At 53.5% G+C, this 14,472-nt stretch overlaps 5 protein-coding genes across 5 annotated transcripts; 2 read left to right on the top strand and 3 right to left on the bottom strand.

Annotated features, from left to right (window-relative positions):
• Positions 1 to 168: 168 nt before the first annotated feature.
• On the top strand, positions 169 to 739 carry N7459_003196 (putative ssDNA binding protein Ssb3; the record flags this gene model as incomplete). Its single annotated transcript, XM_056942380.1, has 3 exons — positions 169 to 414; positions 539 to 593; positions 669 to 739. 3 exons carry the CDS (start codon positions 169 to 171, stop codon positions 737 to 739), a joined length of 372 nt encoding a protein of 123 aa, XP_056802263.1.
• Positions 740 to 1,504: 765 nt separating this feature from the next.
• N7459_003195 (putative GATA transcription factor (Ams2)) lies at positions 1,505 to 5,170 on the bottom strand (the record flags this gene model as incomplete). The annotated part of the gene is made up of 3 exons (XM_056942379.1): positions 1,505 to 4,853; positions 4,916 to 5,069; positions 5,131 to 5,170. 3 exons carry the CDS (start codon positions 5,168 to 5,170, stop codon positions 1,505 to 1,507), a joined length of 3,543 nt encoding a protein of 1,180 aa, XP_056802262.1.
• A 705-nt stretch (positions 5,171 to 5,875) lies between these two features.
• Positions 5,876 to 6,655, top strand: N7459_003194 (mRNA splicing protein SMD2; the record flags this gene model as incomplete). Its single annotated transcript, XM_056942378.1, has 4 exons — positions 5,876 to 5,904; positions 5,966 to 5,998; positions 6,231 to 6,479; positions 6,613 to 6,655. 4 exons carry the CDS (start codon positions 5,876 to 5,878, stop codon positions 6,653 to 6,655), a joined length of 354 nt encoding a protein of 117 aa, XP_056802261.1.
• A 747-nt stretch (positions 6,656 to 7,402) lies between these two features.
• N7459_003193 (uncharacterized protein) lies at positions 7,403 to 9,394 on the bottom strand (the record flags this gene model as incomplete). Its single annotated transcript, XM_056942377.1, has 4 exons — positions 7,403 to 8,031; positions 8,087 to 8,712; positions 8,770 to 9,280; positions 9,388 to 9,394. 4 exons carry the CDS (start codon positions 9,392 to 9,394, stop codon positions 7,403 to 7,405), a joined length of 1,773 nt encoding a protein of 590 aa, XP_056802260.1.
• Positions 9,395 to 11,383: 1,989 nt separating this feature from the next.
• Positions 11,384 to 14,255, bottom strand: N7459_003192 (cullin family protein; the record flags this gene model as incomplete). Its single annotated transcript, XM_056942376.1, has 5 exons — positions 11,384 to 11,444; positions 11,508 to 11,868; positions 11,923 to 12,351; positions 12,420 to 13,494; positions 13,548 to 14,255. 5 exons carry the CDS (start codon positions 14,253 to 14,255, stop codon positions 11,384 to 11,386), a joined length of 2,634 nt encoding a protein of 877 aa, XP_056802259.1.
• Between the last annotated feature and the right edge of the window lie 217 nt (positions 14,256 to 14,472).

The raw sequence follows: 14,472 nt of genomic DNA, 5'->3' as shown, positions 1-14,472 counted from the left end.
AATTGACTGCTCCCAGTTTCACCATCACGTGCCTACGCGTCTTTTGAACGCGACGCGGAGTACCCGCAACCACATCGAATCCAAATCGCAAACGATCGCTCCAACAAGCTCTTTCCGACCGTGATACCCTCCAGGTCGACCGTATCAAGACTTTGACAACTCGCCAAAATGTCTCTCCAAACACCCCGCATTCTGCCCGCCCACCTCCACGCCTTCCACCCCTCCAGCGGCGGCGCCCGCTCAACACACACCGTTCGCCTGCTGGGCACTGTCAGCGGTCTTCACGGCGACACGGCGACAATCACCTGCGGTAACAACGGCGACGTCACTCTCATCCTGAAGCCGGACTCGCACTTGCAGATGGGGAAGCTGGTCGAAGTTGTGGGGAAAGTTGCTGATCTGGACGGGGGCCAGGTACGCATTCCGTATCTTTTTTGCCGGGATTCCCATGCAAAGCGCTGGCAGAGAAAGCAATGGGCGTCGCAAATCTTTTGGACGCGTCTCTTTGCTTGAACGACCCGCTGATAAACGTGTCTAGGGCCTTGGTATTCGGCTGTTGGGAACCACCGACTGGGGTAACCCCGCTGATTGCGGTATGCTTTTGTTCTCATTATGCACGTTACAAAGCGCCTAATCTGTATGGCTAATTTGTCGGAATGGGGATACAGATTACAAGATCTATGAGCAGGTCGTTGAGGCGACGCACCGCTTCAAGGCCATATTTTACGATGCTGAATAAATGGCTAGAAAAGAGGGTTTGGTGGAAATAAAACATGCGCTGTGTCCCGATTAAGGGACCACTTGCCAGTGTCGGATCCTGTCACTTGCGTTCTAGCTCCAGGAAGTCCTTGATGAGGTCTATCCTCGATTGTCAAATGCATCTTTGTGTTCCGAGTGAATAAGTGGAGATCGGAAGAAAGATCATGATATTGTTGTCAATTCCCGCGACTTTGTCGGGCAAGTGTTGCATTTTCCTTGAAAAGGCAGGATATGTTTACTTTGATCTTGTGCGATATACTTTACTCTCGGTTTTGCTTGATTAGGCCATGGATATTACACGATGTTATGATCAACTCACCAATGGCTAGATTGTACCTGCAATGTAATTGCTGCTTTATCCGAATACAGAGCTACTTCAAATAGGAAGACTGCGGGTTTTATTTCGTGGTTGCATTTTATCATAGCTTGCTGATGGAACGAGCACCAATATGCAACTGGGAATCCAAGACAGCTGTCATCATCTGCGTGAAATAATAAAACCAACGGCACCACTGGGATAGTGAGTGATAAAAAAGACTTGTGTAAAACTTCTGATGGTAACTCAGAACACTGAAAGGAAATAAAATCTCATCGGATAAACAAGTGCATGAAGCCACCGGGAGATCGAGTTTGGTATGCAGCAAGAGACAAAGTACCTCCTACTCCAGACGCCGTCGCTAAAAAACTCAAAAAGAAAACAAACATTAAAGGAAAGAGATAAATCCAGATATAGAGCAAGGGAGCCTTAGGATGAAGGCGTGGTTGTCTGCGGGTCACTGGGCCGCTCACTTGAAGACTGTGCTTTCAATGGCTGGTTCATGGAGTCGCTGTGGAAAGCGTCGGAGCTAAAGAAGCCTGAGTCGGGCATATCAGGTCCCACAAAGTTGAAAGGATCGAAGTTGGAGTTGTGCAGGTTCTCTTTCAGAACCGCGGGATCAGAGAGAATTGCACTGAGCAAGTCATCCGCTGGACCATTTCCGTCATCTGATCCAGTAGGAGAGACATAATTCGAAGGTAGCCAGTCCGCCCAGCCGTCGCCGGCAAATTTCGGATTCTCCAGTTGGAAAGAGTCGGATGGACCAGGGGCATCGTCAAAGATGTCCAGCATCATATCATCAATGGACTCGAATGCTTCAGAATGCAACCCCCCATCAGACAACTGGGGGAAGCCATGCTTATTGGGAGATCGGTTCTGGCGGGGACTCGACCGGGGGGCTTCTTGACACTCCTGGATGCGCTGTAGCCGCTGCGCAGTAAGCCGAGCTGGAGTGGCAGTTGGTCCAACTTCTTTGCGTCGGTTGTTGGTTGGCGAATTGCAAGGAAGAGAATGCCGTCTTTCATGGATAGCATTCATGCGAGGATGACGCCGACGGGGCGTTGGACTTGCGGGCAGATCGAAGTCCATAGGAGGATTCTCAAAAAGCCCATCAAGGTCATTATCCGGCGGCGTCGGGGCGTGATTCTCTTTCCCGTGAGCCCGCTTATCCTCCCGCGAAGCGAAGCGAGGGCTACGCCGAGGGGAGGAACTGTTGATGAATGAACTATCTAGCTCCTTCAACGGACCATCATTTTGCGCAGCCGGGAAAAGCGCTCTCCGCACAGGCTTCGGAGTCAGAGTATTATCGTCTGTCGCGGGACCGGGCCGAGGCTCCATGTTTCTGGCCGGACTCGACTGGATGGCTCGCCGCAGAGCCTCCAGGGCGTCATGCTCATCCCAGCGATCCTTCGCAGTCTCAGTCGACCGTGGCGGCTCGGCACTATTTGCCCGACGGCGCTTGTTGGGATAGTTCTCTGCTTCGTCGTCGTGGTCCTGATCCTGATCACCGTGGTCGTTTCCTGCATGAGGAGTGATGCCTTCTTCGGCTGGAACAGAGGAAGCCTCGGTTGCAGCTGGTGATGATGCAGCAGTCAGACTTGGCGCAGCGAAGCTGCGTGTCGTCGGTCGGGAGAGGGGTCCACCAGTCGTGCGATTTCTCACAGGGCGTTTCTTCTTCTTGTTTTCGTGCTGCTTATTCCACATATTTTCCGGGCGCATGGACTTGCACTTGTGAAGCCAGAGACCGCAAGGATTGCAAAGCAAAACTTGATCCCATTCGATATCTGAATCAACGAGGGTCTTTTTGTAGATCTTGAACTTGATGGTTCTCTCATCAGAGTCTTTTTCAATTGATTTGTAGAACAACATGTTATTGTCCTTCATCATTTCCTGAGCAAGTTCCTCATTGCCATCGATCTCTTTTGACCATGATCGACGCCAGGACGGGGTCTCAATGGCGCCGCAGTTTTGACAATAAGGAGGAACTTGGCCAGTTTTAATAGCCTGATCTAGGCGAGTTTGAATCTGCTTTGATCGCTTGCTAGCGCACGCAGCATTGCGCGATCTGCGGTTTCCTGGCGGGATCGAGGCCTCGATGGCTGTAAAGTCACTCATAGGTCCACTCCAGGTCTGGGCGTGCTGGAGAGGTGGGTGTGTGGGAGCAACGGGGTCGCTAGCAGGAAGAGCACTCAACAAGTGTGACACATCGGCCTGCGACATGGGTGCGGGTGCCAGTGGTTTGGGTGTCGGCCGGGAACTGCTTCGTGAACAAGGCCTGGAACCTGAGGATGTAACAGGCCGAGACTGCGGAGCGGGTGTCTTCTTTGAAATGTGTTCGTTGGAGCCATTGTTCACGAACGCCATATCATTTGCGTTGTCCGGGGTGAAGCCAGGAGTACTAGCTGCGGGACTGGGTTGAACCGTGGATCGAACGGAGCGGGATTGTTTCTCATCAGTGATGCCTTGGGATTCGGCTCGCTGGCGATCCTCCACTGGTGTAGCTGCTTCATCATGATAATCATCCAAGCCCCCGCTCATGAAACCCGAGTCAGTGTCTAGGGAGATGGGCGGCAAGTTCGGGCTTGACTTGGATGGCAGACGGTTATCTAGAATAGGCGGTGAAGATGGCATAGTGAAAGAAGGTTCGAAGAGGCCTTGGTAGCGGGGATCCTCTGGGGAATGAGCTGTCTGCTCTGTAGACAGAATATCATCACTATTGAAGTATGGTGATGCGTACGAGGCAGTGCTCGCAATTGATGACTCCCGCAATAAACTGGATGAAGGTCTTGCCCTGCGAGGCATTTCTCCAGGCCTGGAGATTGGAGTGGGAGGCCGGACAGGCTCCTCATTGGAATGTTCCGCAGCAATAGAAGGGTTCACTGGCGTTGGGCGGTGAATTCGAACTGAAGCCGCGGTGCTGGCTGCTACCCGCAGCGAGCTAGGCTGCCTCTCAATATTCATGTCAGACTTTCCAGGCCAGCTCGCTTGGTACAATTTGGCTCTCTTCCGCGGTTGAGGATCTGCTGAATCCTCGACACCACTGCCATAGCCGGATTGAACAGATCCCCTTCGAACATGATATGACTGAGCGTGATAGTCGGCGTCCCGCATGGAGGCGCTCGACGACGGACGAATGATATCGCTAGATGGAAAGATATGTCTCGATTGGGCTTGCTGTTGCTGTTGCTGCTGCTGAGCCAGGGCTCCATTTCCGCCGGGAGTCGATACCCTGCTGGGGGCACCGAATGAGTGGGTTGGTGACACAGAGCGAACCGATTCGTTCTGGGTGTAGCCAGACAGGTCTCGTGGCGTAGAGCCTTCACTGAGAAGCTGGTGGAATCGCTCAATTCCAGATTGAGCCATTGGGGAGCCAGCACGATCCGGTTGCTGGCTTCGAGATGACTCCATCAAAGCAGGATTCTGACGCACGAAATTCGTCCAAGACTGCGCATCGAAATCATGCGGAATAACATTGCTCAGCTCGCGGTATTTTTGCATGCTGTCGAGATACTCGCTTTGCATGACAGTGGGAACAGGCACCAGCCGCAGCTTGACTTCTAGTGTCTCTTGGGCACCTTTGGAGAAAAGACCGAGAGGATTTTTGCGCACACGGCCGGTAACCATTGTTTTGGACTGGTGAGCGGGTGCCTCCGGCGTTGGTGAAGCGGATGCCAGGACCCATGATAGCATTCCTTGTCCCACCATGGGGGTTTCGTATTCTGAGTAGTCGTATGCATACACCGTGTAGTCTCTTCCCAGCTGCGCCACCAACTCAGGACTGCAACAGATATTCATAAGTACCCAATTGCTGTTTCCACGACCGAGTAGAAGGGTCCATACCTAGCTGAGACGATGGCTTGAATGCATGTCTTCAATTCTATGACTCCTATTGGGGTTTTCTCGTCCAGATAGGCAGTTTGGATGTCGAGCACGTGAGGCCACCGGGCAAGACAATTGGACTTGTTCTCATCGTCAAATGTGTATAACACCTTCACTGTTGAATCAACCAGTTTAGCTTCCACCTCAAGCACCACCAGAGATAAGAGGGCTCATACGCCTCATAGGGCGGACAGTGATTCCGTCCTGAGATTCCATCTCATCGAACTTGCGTTGGCACCATGCACAAGAGATAACGGGGGGACGGATTCAAAACGAGAATTAGGAAATAAAAAGTTAAGAGAGGAAGGGGTGGGCGTGTTCGAGAGTATAAGGAGGCAAGATCACGGTTGGCAGGGAGGTGGGTGTTGACTTCGGCAGGTCGAGGAATAAAGTCGGCTTGATGCACTCCACGTAGCACTCGGCTGGGAGAGGCTAGGTAGTATCCGAGCCGATCTACCAGCAAAGCATATCGATAAAAATCTCGTCGGCCGGGAGAATGGGCAGGTTATGCAGCTGGTAGTGGAGCAGGGCCTGCAGGACTGGAATGTTGGTTCGTGATTGACAATCGGGAATCTGCAAAGGGAGCCGAAAGTAGACCACTCGTACCAAGGGGAGACCCAAGACAGAAAATAGAAAAGCAAAAAGAAGGAGAAAAAAGCCAGCTGCACCTGCAGAGGGTGGGAGGTTGGGAGGTTTAAGAGGAAGACCTTGCATGCGCGGGTTGAAGCTATCGACGATCTCTAAACAAGCGTGTACGCGACGTGACGCAGCCAATCGCGGTCCGCGGGTGCACGGTTCTCGACCGCGCGGGTTGACGCCTATGTGATAAGGCAGCTACACGTGACTGTCCGAACCTGAAGGTCGCGAGATCTTGCAACTTGCGGGCCCTTCACGGCCCTTTTATATCCCACCCAACACACCATGTCGACAGCTCCGGACCCCAAGATTCAGTGCGTTGACTTTAAATGACTCATTTGATCCATGGTACCCAACTGACCCAATCCCAAACAGAGACCTGCTCAACAAGCCGAAGAGCGAACTCACGTACGTCCTCCATCCGAACAATGCCCCCAATTCCCCGGTCCCCAGATGGACGGACAACACTGCCCCCTTCCCTACTCTATCTCTATCTGCCTGATCGATGCAAAGTGCGGGGTCAAGCCACGCCATCCGATCCTCCGACCGACATCTTCCCAACCGTTCACATTCCTATGCATGCACTCGGCTGAAGACATACATGAACCAAAAGACTAATTTTATATCGCGCATCCAACAGGGAATATGAGGTCGCTCTTGTCGAGGAGCATGAGCTGACCGCCGGCCCGTTGTCGCTCCTGCAGACCGCCACCCGCACACACACCCAGGTCCTGATCTCGTGCCGTAACAACCGCAAGCTTTTGGCCCGTGTCAAGGCTTTTGACCGACACTGCAACATGGTACTAGAGAACGTGAAGGAGATGTGGACCGAAAAGCCCAAGGGTAGCAAGGGCAAGGGCGTGAACAAGGATCGTTTCGTGAGCAAGATGTAAGTATGGACTTGGACCCGGCCTGGGCACTGGCAAGCTTCTGCTTCTGCTCAATAACGGACTGCTACCCTACCCAAATCCTCTGCTGGCTGCTTATTCTGGTTCCTTCTGTTCTAACTCTGTCTCTCCTAGGTTCCTGCGCGGCGACTCCGTCATTCTCGTCCTGCTCAGTTGAGCGCCCTATCGCACAGCGCTGTCATGCGCACGTCCATCCCGCCCAGGTCGCGCTCTTTTCTCCTAGTACCCCGAACCTGGACTTGCGGGACAGTTTGATCTCCTGCTTTCTCTGCAACTTGTCCACCGAAGCGGGCACTGGGTGCTTCATCATGTAATCGATCTCGATACCCTTTTTTTCCTTCCTCTCCGATACTTCTCACCCTTGCTTCTGGTCGTCACCGCTAGGGCTGGACGGATCGACACCGACTCCGTGGGGCTACATCTGTATGCAAAAGTAACCCTGGGAAAAACTTGGTGCCTTTTTCACATTGAAAATGCGTGGACGACAAAAAAATATGCCGGCGTTCAGTTAGTGGGTTGGTGCACCCGCTCTCTTAGAGGGAAATATCGGGTGGCGTCATACCTTGGAGCAGAGACTCGTTAGCAATGAATCCTTTGAAGATCAAAACTGGTTCTGATTCGTAAGTATAAATGCACACACTGGATGGGTTGACCGGTGTCTTGAACTATGATGCTGGTGGCCACCATCGCTACGGTAAATGCATCCTCCACCTCCGACTTGACGCACTCATTGAGGCGTTTACTACATATCACATCCAAGTAAGGTCAAGGACAATTGGCTTTCGTTGTCATCATCATCATAACATTATATTAGAACAAGACCACCGAAAGAAAGAAAAGTATCCGAGGTCAGGTATATCGCTATTTATACGAAGACAAGAAGCAGACAGGACGAGCAAGCAGTCTAAACCGCCTCAGCCAGGCCAGTCAAGAACTCGCTCAGACCGAAGGCTCCAGGGTCGGGCACCTTGCCAATCCACTCTTCCTCACTACCAACGTATACCGAGCGGCCCAAGCTTGCCTTCATACTCTTAGTCGACTCGGTACCCTGCTGAGCGGCAGCAGCAGCGACGCGCACATCGCGAGTCTCGAAGAGAGTGTCGGCAAAGGGGACCAGGGCATCGATGAGAGTGCGGTCGCCAGGCTTGGCCGGGGTGTACTTGGCCAACGCGGCAACAGAGTGCTTGAGGGCCTTTGCCCAGACCTCCGTCGTGGCCGGCACGGCGGAGCCCTGGTCCTGGGCGCGCAGGCCGTGGGCCAAGGCGTTCAGGAAGATGGCGTAGATGGCACCCGATGTGCCGTCCATCACGTTCTCCACAACTGTTACAATCCGGTTGACGGTGTACACGATGTCATCGCTGAGAGGGGGCGATGCGTTGTCTAGGAGCTCCTGGATGGCCTCGGCACCGCGCTTCAGGCCCACGCCGCAGTCGCCATCGCCGACAATGGTGTCGTAGCGAGTGACTTCGGGCTCAGCGGCAATGACGCGCTTTAGACCGGCACCGAGGATCTTCTGCACGACGGCAGGTTCCACTATTGATGAGCAGTGAGCAGGCTGGCCGTCTCTCTTGCATGGGATGAGACTTACACTTGAGGTTCGAGGGAGTCTCCTCGGCCAAGTTGGAGTTCTTGAGCTCCACAGGCGTGTCCACGCGGTTGGCCCATGTGGAGGTGGGGATCGGGGCGGACCAACCCACCGCCTCGGCGGGGGCGTCCAAGAGCTCGAGCATTGACTTACCAGCGCCGAATCCAGTGTCAACGAGCTTCATCAGCGAGATGCTGAAGCCCAGTCCGTTCAGACTGGTCAGGAAAGTGCCTGTAATCACCCGAACTGGCTTGACCTGGTAGTCACGTTCCAGCTGGCGGTAGACCTCATCGGTGATACCAGCCAACTCCAACGGGCTCACGCCACCTAGGTTGTTAATCAAGAGTACGAAGTCGTCCTCGGGCTTGCGGGTGACGTAGCATCGATCAGGGTCATTGTGGTCGAGCATCTGGAGGAGCATGGTCGAGACCAGCTCAACCAGGTTCGCCTTGGTGCGGTGAGATCCGGGCTCGTTGTGAATACCCATGCCGACTTCGACCTGTCCGTGCGGGATGGTGTCCTCGGGAACACCACGACCGGGAACGTGGACGTGCTCCAGTGAGGAGCCAATGGAGACCAGGTTTTCATTGGCCAACTGGGCCAGACCATACACATCATCGAGGGATCCGCTGTGTGGGTTGATTAGTCTCATCTCTTTCTTGCCTATCCAAGGTAGCCAGACTTACCCAGCTTCAGCCAAAGCACCAACCATCTTTAGTATGAGGACACCACCACCAATACCGCGACGGCCGACCTTGCCGCCCTTCTCACGACCAACGCCGACATCGTCGTTGATGGCGAAGAATTCTGTGCGGATGCCCGCAGCACGGGACTTCTCCGTAGCCATGCCGAAGTTGAGCACATCACCGGTGTAGTTCATAGGAATGATCAGCACGCCGTGCTCGGTGGGAACTCGATCGATTGCAGCTCTGCGGATCTGCTCCGCCGAGGGCGATGCAAAGATGGTACCTGCCACAGAGGCATCACACAAACCGTGGCCGACAAATCCAGCAAAGGCAGGTTCGTGGCCGGAGCCACCGCCAGTTACGATGGAAACCTTGTTAGGCTTGCGGGGCGCATCAGGGCGGCGGAAGACGATCTTGTTCTGGGTGTCCAATGCAAGGGACGGGTTTGTGAGAGTGAGCGAGTGGAGCGCGGTCAGAACCAGGTGGTTCGGATCCGAAAAGAAGTGCTTGGCTGGAGACGAGTGTCAGACTTGGATTGCTAGACCGCTGGAATGGACTGCGTGGCTCGGAAAGGAGTGACGTGATTTTCACGTCTGAGTGGAGCGAGAGAGAACGTACTCTGCATTGTTGATCAAAAGTGGACGTCGATGAAACACTTAAGTGGGCACTTGGAAATCGATAGGCGAACTGCAAACTGCGAACTGCCGACGAAACAAGGGAAGCTCCAAGCGGAAAATCCGGGAGTTGGACGCTGAATATATCACTTCGTTTCGTTCTTTTTTTCTCCGGTCACACAGCCCCCGCAAGTTGCCAATCGAGACGGGATGAGGTCCGAGTTCCAAGTACCGTCACAACAAAACCTGGAAATCGATCTGAAGCCGCGGGTCGCAGAAGGCGGGGAAAAAGTGGGGGTGGAGGCAAGACGCTGGCCATCGTTAGCATCGCTACTTTCGCTAGCAGGTCCCGGCAGAAAGGGGAGAGTTCGGTGTTGCTAGGTATCGTGGATGCTCGTGTCTGGTGTGGGAGGTGGGGGAGTTGCATTGACTTACTGGAAGAGACGGAGAGGCGGCGGTGTTCGCAAAGTATACACACGGGGAAGAGAGCTAGGAGGGAAAGTAGATCACAGTCCAGCTCGGGCAGCTCTGGCTTCTTATGCTCTCCAAGTTCGCACCGCTGCCAGTCTATTTTCCACGCCCCGTCCGGTTTTTCTTTTTCTTTTTCCTCTTTTCTTTTCTGCTCACATGAACCGCGTCCCCATCGTCGGAAAAGTCTGGAACGCGGCTTCGGTTTACCCTCTGCGGTGATCCCGCCTTCCCCCGCCAGGCACCGCATTCCGTCTCATTCCATCTATCGCCCGAGTCACACCGCCAGCTTGTTTCCATGTGTATGAGCTGTCGCTATGCACTCTCGCCCGAGTCATGGTTGTTGCGCGACGTGGACGAGCCTCGCCCCAACCCAGTAGGTTAGCCGGAGCTGCATGCACCATCTATACTCCATTACTTTAATTTCTTTTACATAGCCACCTATATAGTCCCTCAGTATGCAAGGGAAAGCTATCCTAGAGTTTTGTTCTCCTCTTCCAGTTTCTCGTTCCATTGATTCTAAACACTCTTCACATTCTACACATCAATTGAGTTCATCCGCCCAATTTTGCGATCTCCAGGAAGGGGCAGCTTGCGCAGGGCAAGAATAAATGGGGCCTTGCATGATTGGGTGGATGCCATCATGAGACCAGAAAAAAAAAGAACCCGGCATGAACGAATCGGGGCCAAACGCGTCCCGCGCTGTCAGATCGCAGTGTGGGGGCATCGCTCCAAGCACATCCACCTACTGTAGTCTAAACCGGGGAAGCTGTCCCCGGATAAGCGATTGCTCCTCGATGGGGCCAATGGACCGGAATCAAGGTGATTGTATAGCACCGCGGTCTCTATCTAAACCGGGGATCCCGCTCATCATGGTTCGATATAGACCGGTCCCAACGTCCAAGGCATGCATGGCGAGCAAGGAACATCCTGGCTCCAAAGGATCAGCGTGGATACGATCATGTGCGGGCTCCACCGCTGCTCGTGACCCGTGGGGCACGCAGTGCTTTTGTTGGGGATTACACACGGTCTTGTTGTTACTTGCGCCTGTGGGATGTACATGCTGTAATGAACTGCGCCTGGACCTCTTCCCCATCTTCTAGAATGCCGTGGCGAACCTCTATTTGTAGGAAGCTTCCCCACATCCTTCCTTCCGGTTCCTATCATTCTAGCGAGGCGATCCCCAGCTAGACTCATAATCTACTACAGTAGAATCTTGGCCATTGTTGATCACACCTTTCTCCCAGGAAGGTCTCGAGAATCCCTCATATATGCACTTCGTATATAAACTCCGGTCTCCACGGGAAGAAATAACCAGGCGAGGTCATAGGCAGAAACGCTGGACTCCAATTGCGGCTAATGGGGCTATGGCGCAAAACCCGGCAACACCACGCGCCAGCCGTATCCGAGAACAGTAACCCTACGCACCGCTCGGTAACTTCGGCGAGTCTGGTGGTCTCAGTACTTCATACGCAAGAGCTACATGAAAGGAACAAGGGACGAGTCACTCGCTATGGTTCTCCTATCTCCATCTATGCCACGTAACTGTACGAGTTGCCCTCGGCCCGCTCCATGTAGTCCTTCTCAATCAATCTGAAGGAGAAAAGAAAGGTTAGTAAATATTTTCAACGCATGCAGAAGGGGTCGAACACATACTTCTCAATATTGAGCTTGATGTCCGCAGGCTGCAAAGTGCCCCGGCTGCGCGTGGCTTCGATCACCTCCGCAATCAGCTCAGAGTGCTTAATGGCCTTGCGACTCTTCATTATCCGCACGATGGCTGCTTGCGTCTCGTAGTGCCGGTCTGCGGCAACCCGCTCATGAGTCGTCTTGTTTTCCTCCTTGGTCTCCTTGAGCTGAATCTGATTAATCTTAATGCGCATCTTCGCGTCAGTGAATCCGACATTATAGACAAATTCGTCTGCGGGGTTCACATCCTTGCCCCGGGGCTTTTTCGTCAAAACGCGATACTTGGCACATGCCAGGGACTGCAGCGTCCGCTTCAACTCCGGGTCCGCTGCATAGCATGTCAGTTTCGAGGGTCTCACAGTGGGGACGCGACCACACTTACAAAGCCCAGTCGCTTCTTGAATCTGCCCATAATTCAGGCTCTCATCCTCGGGGATATCATTGAACAGGAGCAATACAATTGCCTGGAACGAGCTCACCACCAACTCTTTGGCGCCGTTGGGGAACCGGGCACGCAATTGGCAATGCGCCAGCTGGTGCTTCCAGTTGAGCTTGCGGCCAGTGTGCTTGTTGTGGTAAAACTCCTCAAAGTCGGCAATCGATGTCGCGACTATGGAGGGGATCCGCACGGGGACGTCGGGATATGTCGGCCACGCGGCGGCAGACAGCACGCTGACATTGAGATCGACCGGTGGGCGCTCCTTGCGATCTCGATCCCGCTGCAAACCATTGTAGGACGCCATCTCATCGCGCGCGACGTCCATGTCCTTGAACATCGATTCAAGGTTATGGGTGAAGCTTGACCCGCACTCTGTCAAAGAATTAGAAACTCGAGAGGGAAAAAGATATATATGAGCGTAGTATTTGGGATGCACGAACCTCTCTTCAGGCGAACGAGCATGCTCTTTTCAGCATCGTCACTAGCACTCCGACCCATCAACAGACGCCGAGCAAGATCATTCTTGTAAAATGCTTCAAAGACTGCCTTGCCTTCCACGAATCGAAACAGATCCAGCACTTGGTCAAGTTGTCGGTCTATCTCCGCATCTTCATCGGCCAGCGCTGCATGCTGTTGACTCGCTGGCATCTTCCAGCCACCCTTCAACAATCGATCGACATATTTGGCGATCATCTCGCCGGTCTTGGGGTTGTCGGTGCCACCAGTAGCATCGGACTTCTTGCCCAAATTCATAAACTGGCCAAAAGCTTCCCGAAGACTATGACCCAGTTGCTCGTCCCCGCCAAATGAGTCAGACAGAGTATCATCGACCTGCCTTTTGAACTGAAGCAATTGAGTAACCATGTCCGCTTCTTGGCTCTCATCAAATACGATGCCTGAGCCTTCTTCCACGATAAAACTGGCAAAGGCCGTTTTGAGTTTGGTGCCGAGACCACATCGACCAAGAAGGCCATATAATTGCTTCAGTGCAGTGCGATTGCCCGAGCGCATCAAGCCAAGGATATCCTTTTGGCTCAGTAACACGTCCTCATGGTCTATGACCAAGGTTTGATCTAACAGCTCAGACAGCTTCTGCTTCGTGCTCCGATTGAGAGAAAACAGTCCACACCGTTCCACTTCGCGTTCAATTAAACTGTGACTGTTCTCAACATACGTGGCGAGATAGCCACCTGCTTCCCGTTGAGCCCACGAGTTGACGAACGATTGCGTGCTGGCAATGAATAAAGGTTCAAAATCACTATTGTAGACATCGAGGTTGTGGAAAAGCTCAATAGCAGCCCGAAGCAGGGTTGGATCAGGCACAATGTTTGTTTCAGCGCCTCGGTCCGCCGCAATAAGGTCGCATGCACCTTGCAAGATCTTAGGCCTGAGGCTCTGGTCGGCGAAAATATGGGAACGGAATTGGACCAATCCCATGTCATGTATCACTGGAAAGTCTCTGGTGTGCAACAGGAACGACTGATCAAGATAATAGAAGACCCAGCGGACAGTAACCTAAACCAAGTCAGCTTTCCCGGAGCAATCTTATGCAGGACCCGACCACATACTAATCTCGAATGCCACGAGGACCATGCCTCGATCACTGCCCGCAATGTATCGACGTCGGTCCCACCTCCTGATCTTGTCACCAGATTCGCTCGTAGTTTCCCAGTCACATAACCTTTGCACCTGTTCTGGACTTTCTGAGCCAGCATCGGTGCCCGATTCTGTCGACAAATGTTCTCGGCGCCTTTGTAAAGTTCCTCCAACGAGATATCCGGTTTCCTACCATCGAAAATATCGGACAAGGCCGCGTCCAGTTGCGACCATATCTTATCAAAGTAAGGCTCATGGCTCACCCGGGGCCCAGTGCGAATATTCTTGACGACGAGCTTCTTGGCTCCCACGCTAGGATTGAAGCTGCCCTGGTGAGTAGCTGCGTTGAATGCTCGTGACTGGATGGGCGCGTTCGAGCCGGCCATACTTCGCACGAAAGCCGTGCCGTTCTTGGGCGGGGATCCAGAAAAGTTATACATCTTATTGGGCGAGGCCGCTTGAGCCGAGGCCGAACGCGAGGGAGAGACGGAGAAGCGGGATCGCTTGGAGGTCGGGGAGGAGTTCGGCGGGTGATCGTTGGACGAGCAGTTGGTCGACAAGAGCTCGGAGATGGTCCTCTGCGGCTGCGATGGCTCTCCTTGATCAGAAAGCTTCCTCTTGCCGATCGATTTGCGCTTACCGCTCCTCTGCTCGGTATCGCCGCTCGAGTACTGCTGCATCTACCCGGTTCAATCCGACACTGGGGAGGAGCTGTTAGCAAGGGAGGGGTTGCGATGATAGATCGCGCATGCCGGGGCGGTCTGGGCGGAATCGAGCGGGCTTCGGGTGTTGAGGGGGAATTGACGTCTCGCCCTGCGATAAGATAGAGAGCTCGGACCCGTGCCCGTTCTGCCTGCGCGCCTGCCTAGATATCTTCCTCGATATAGACAGTATGGT

The sequence above is a fragment of the Penicillium hispanicum genome (assembly GCF_028827665.1).
Source record: "Penicillium hispanicum strain IBT 35686 chromosome Unknown utg000003l_segment0_segment0, whole genome shotgun sequence".
Taxonomy (NCBI): Eukaryota; Fungi; Ascomycota; class Eurotiomycetes; order Eurotiales; family Aspergillaceae; genus Penicillium; species Penicillium hispanicum.
This window is presented reverse-complemented; position numbering and strand designations above follow the sequence as displayed.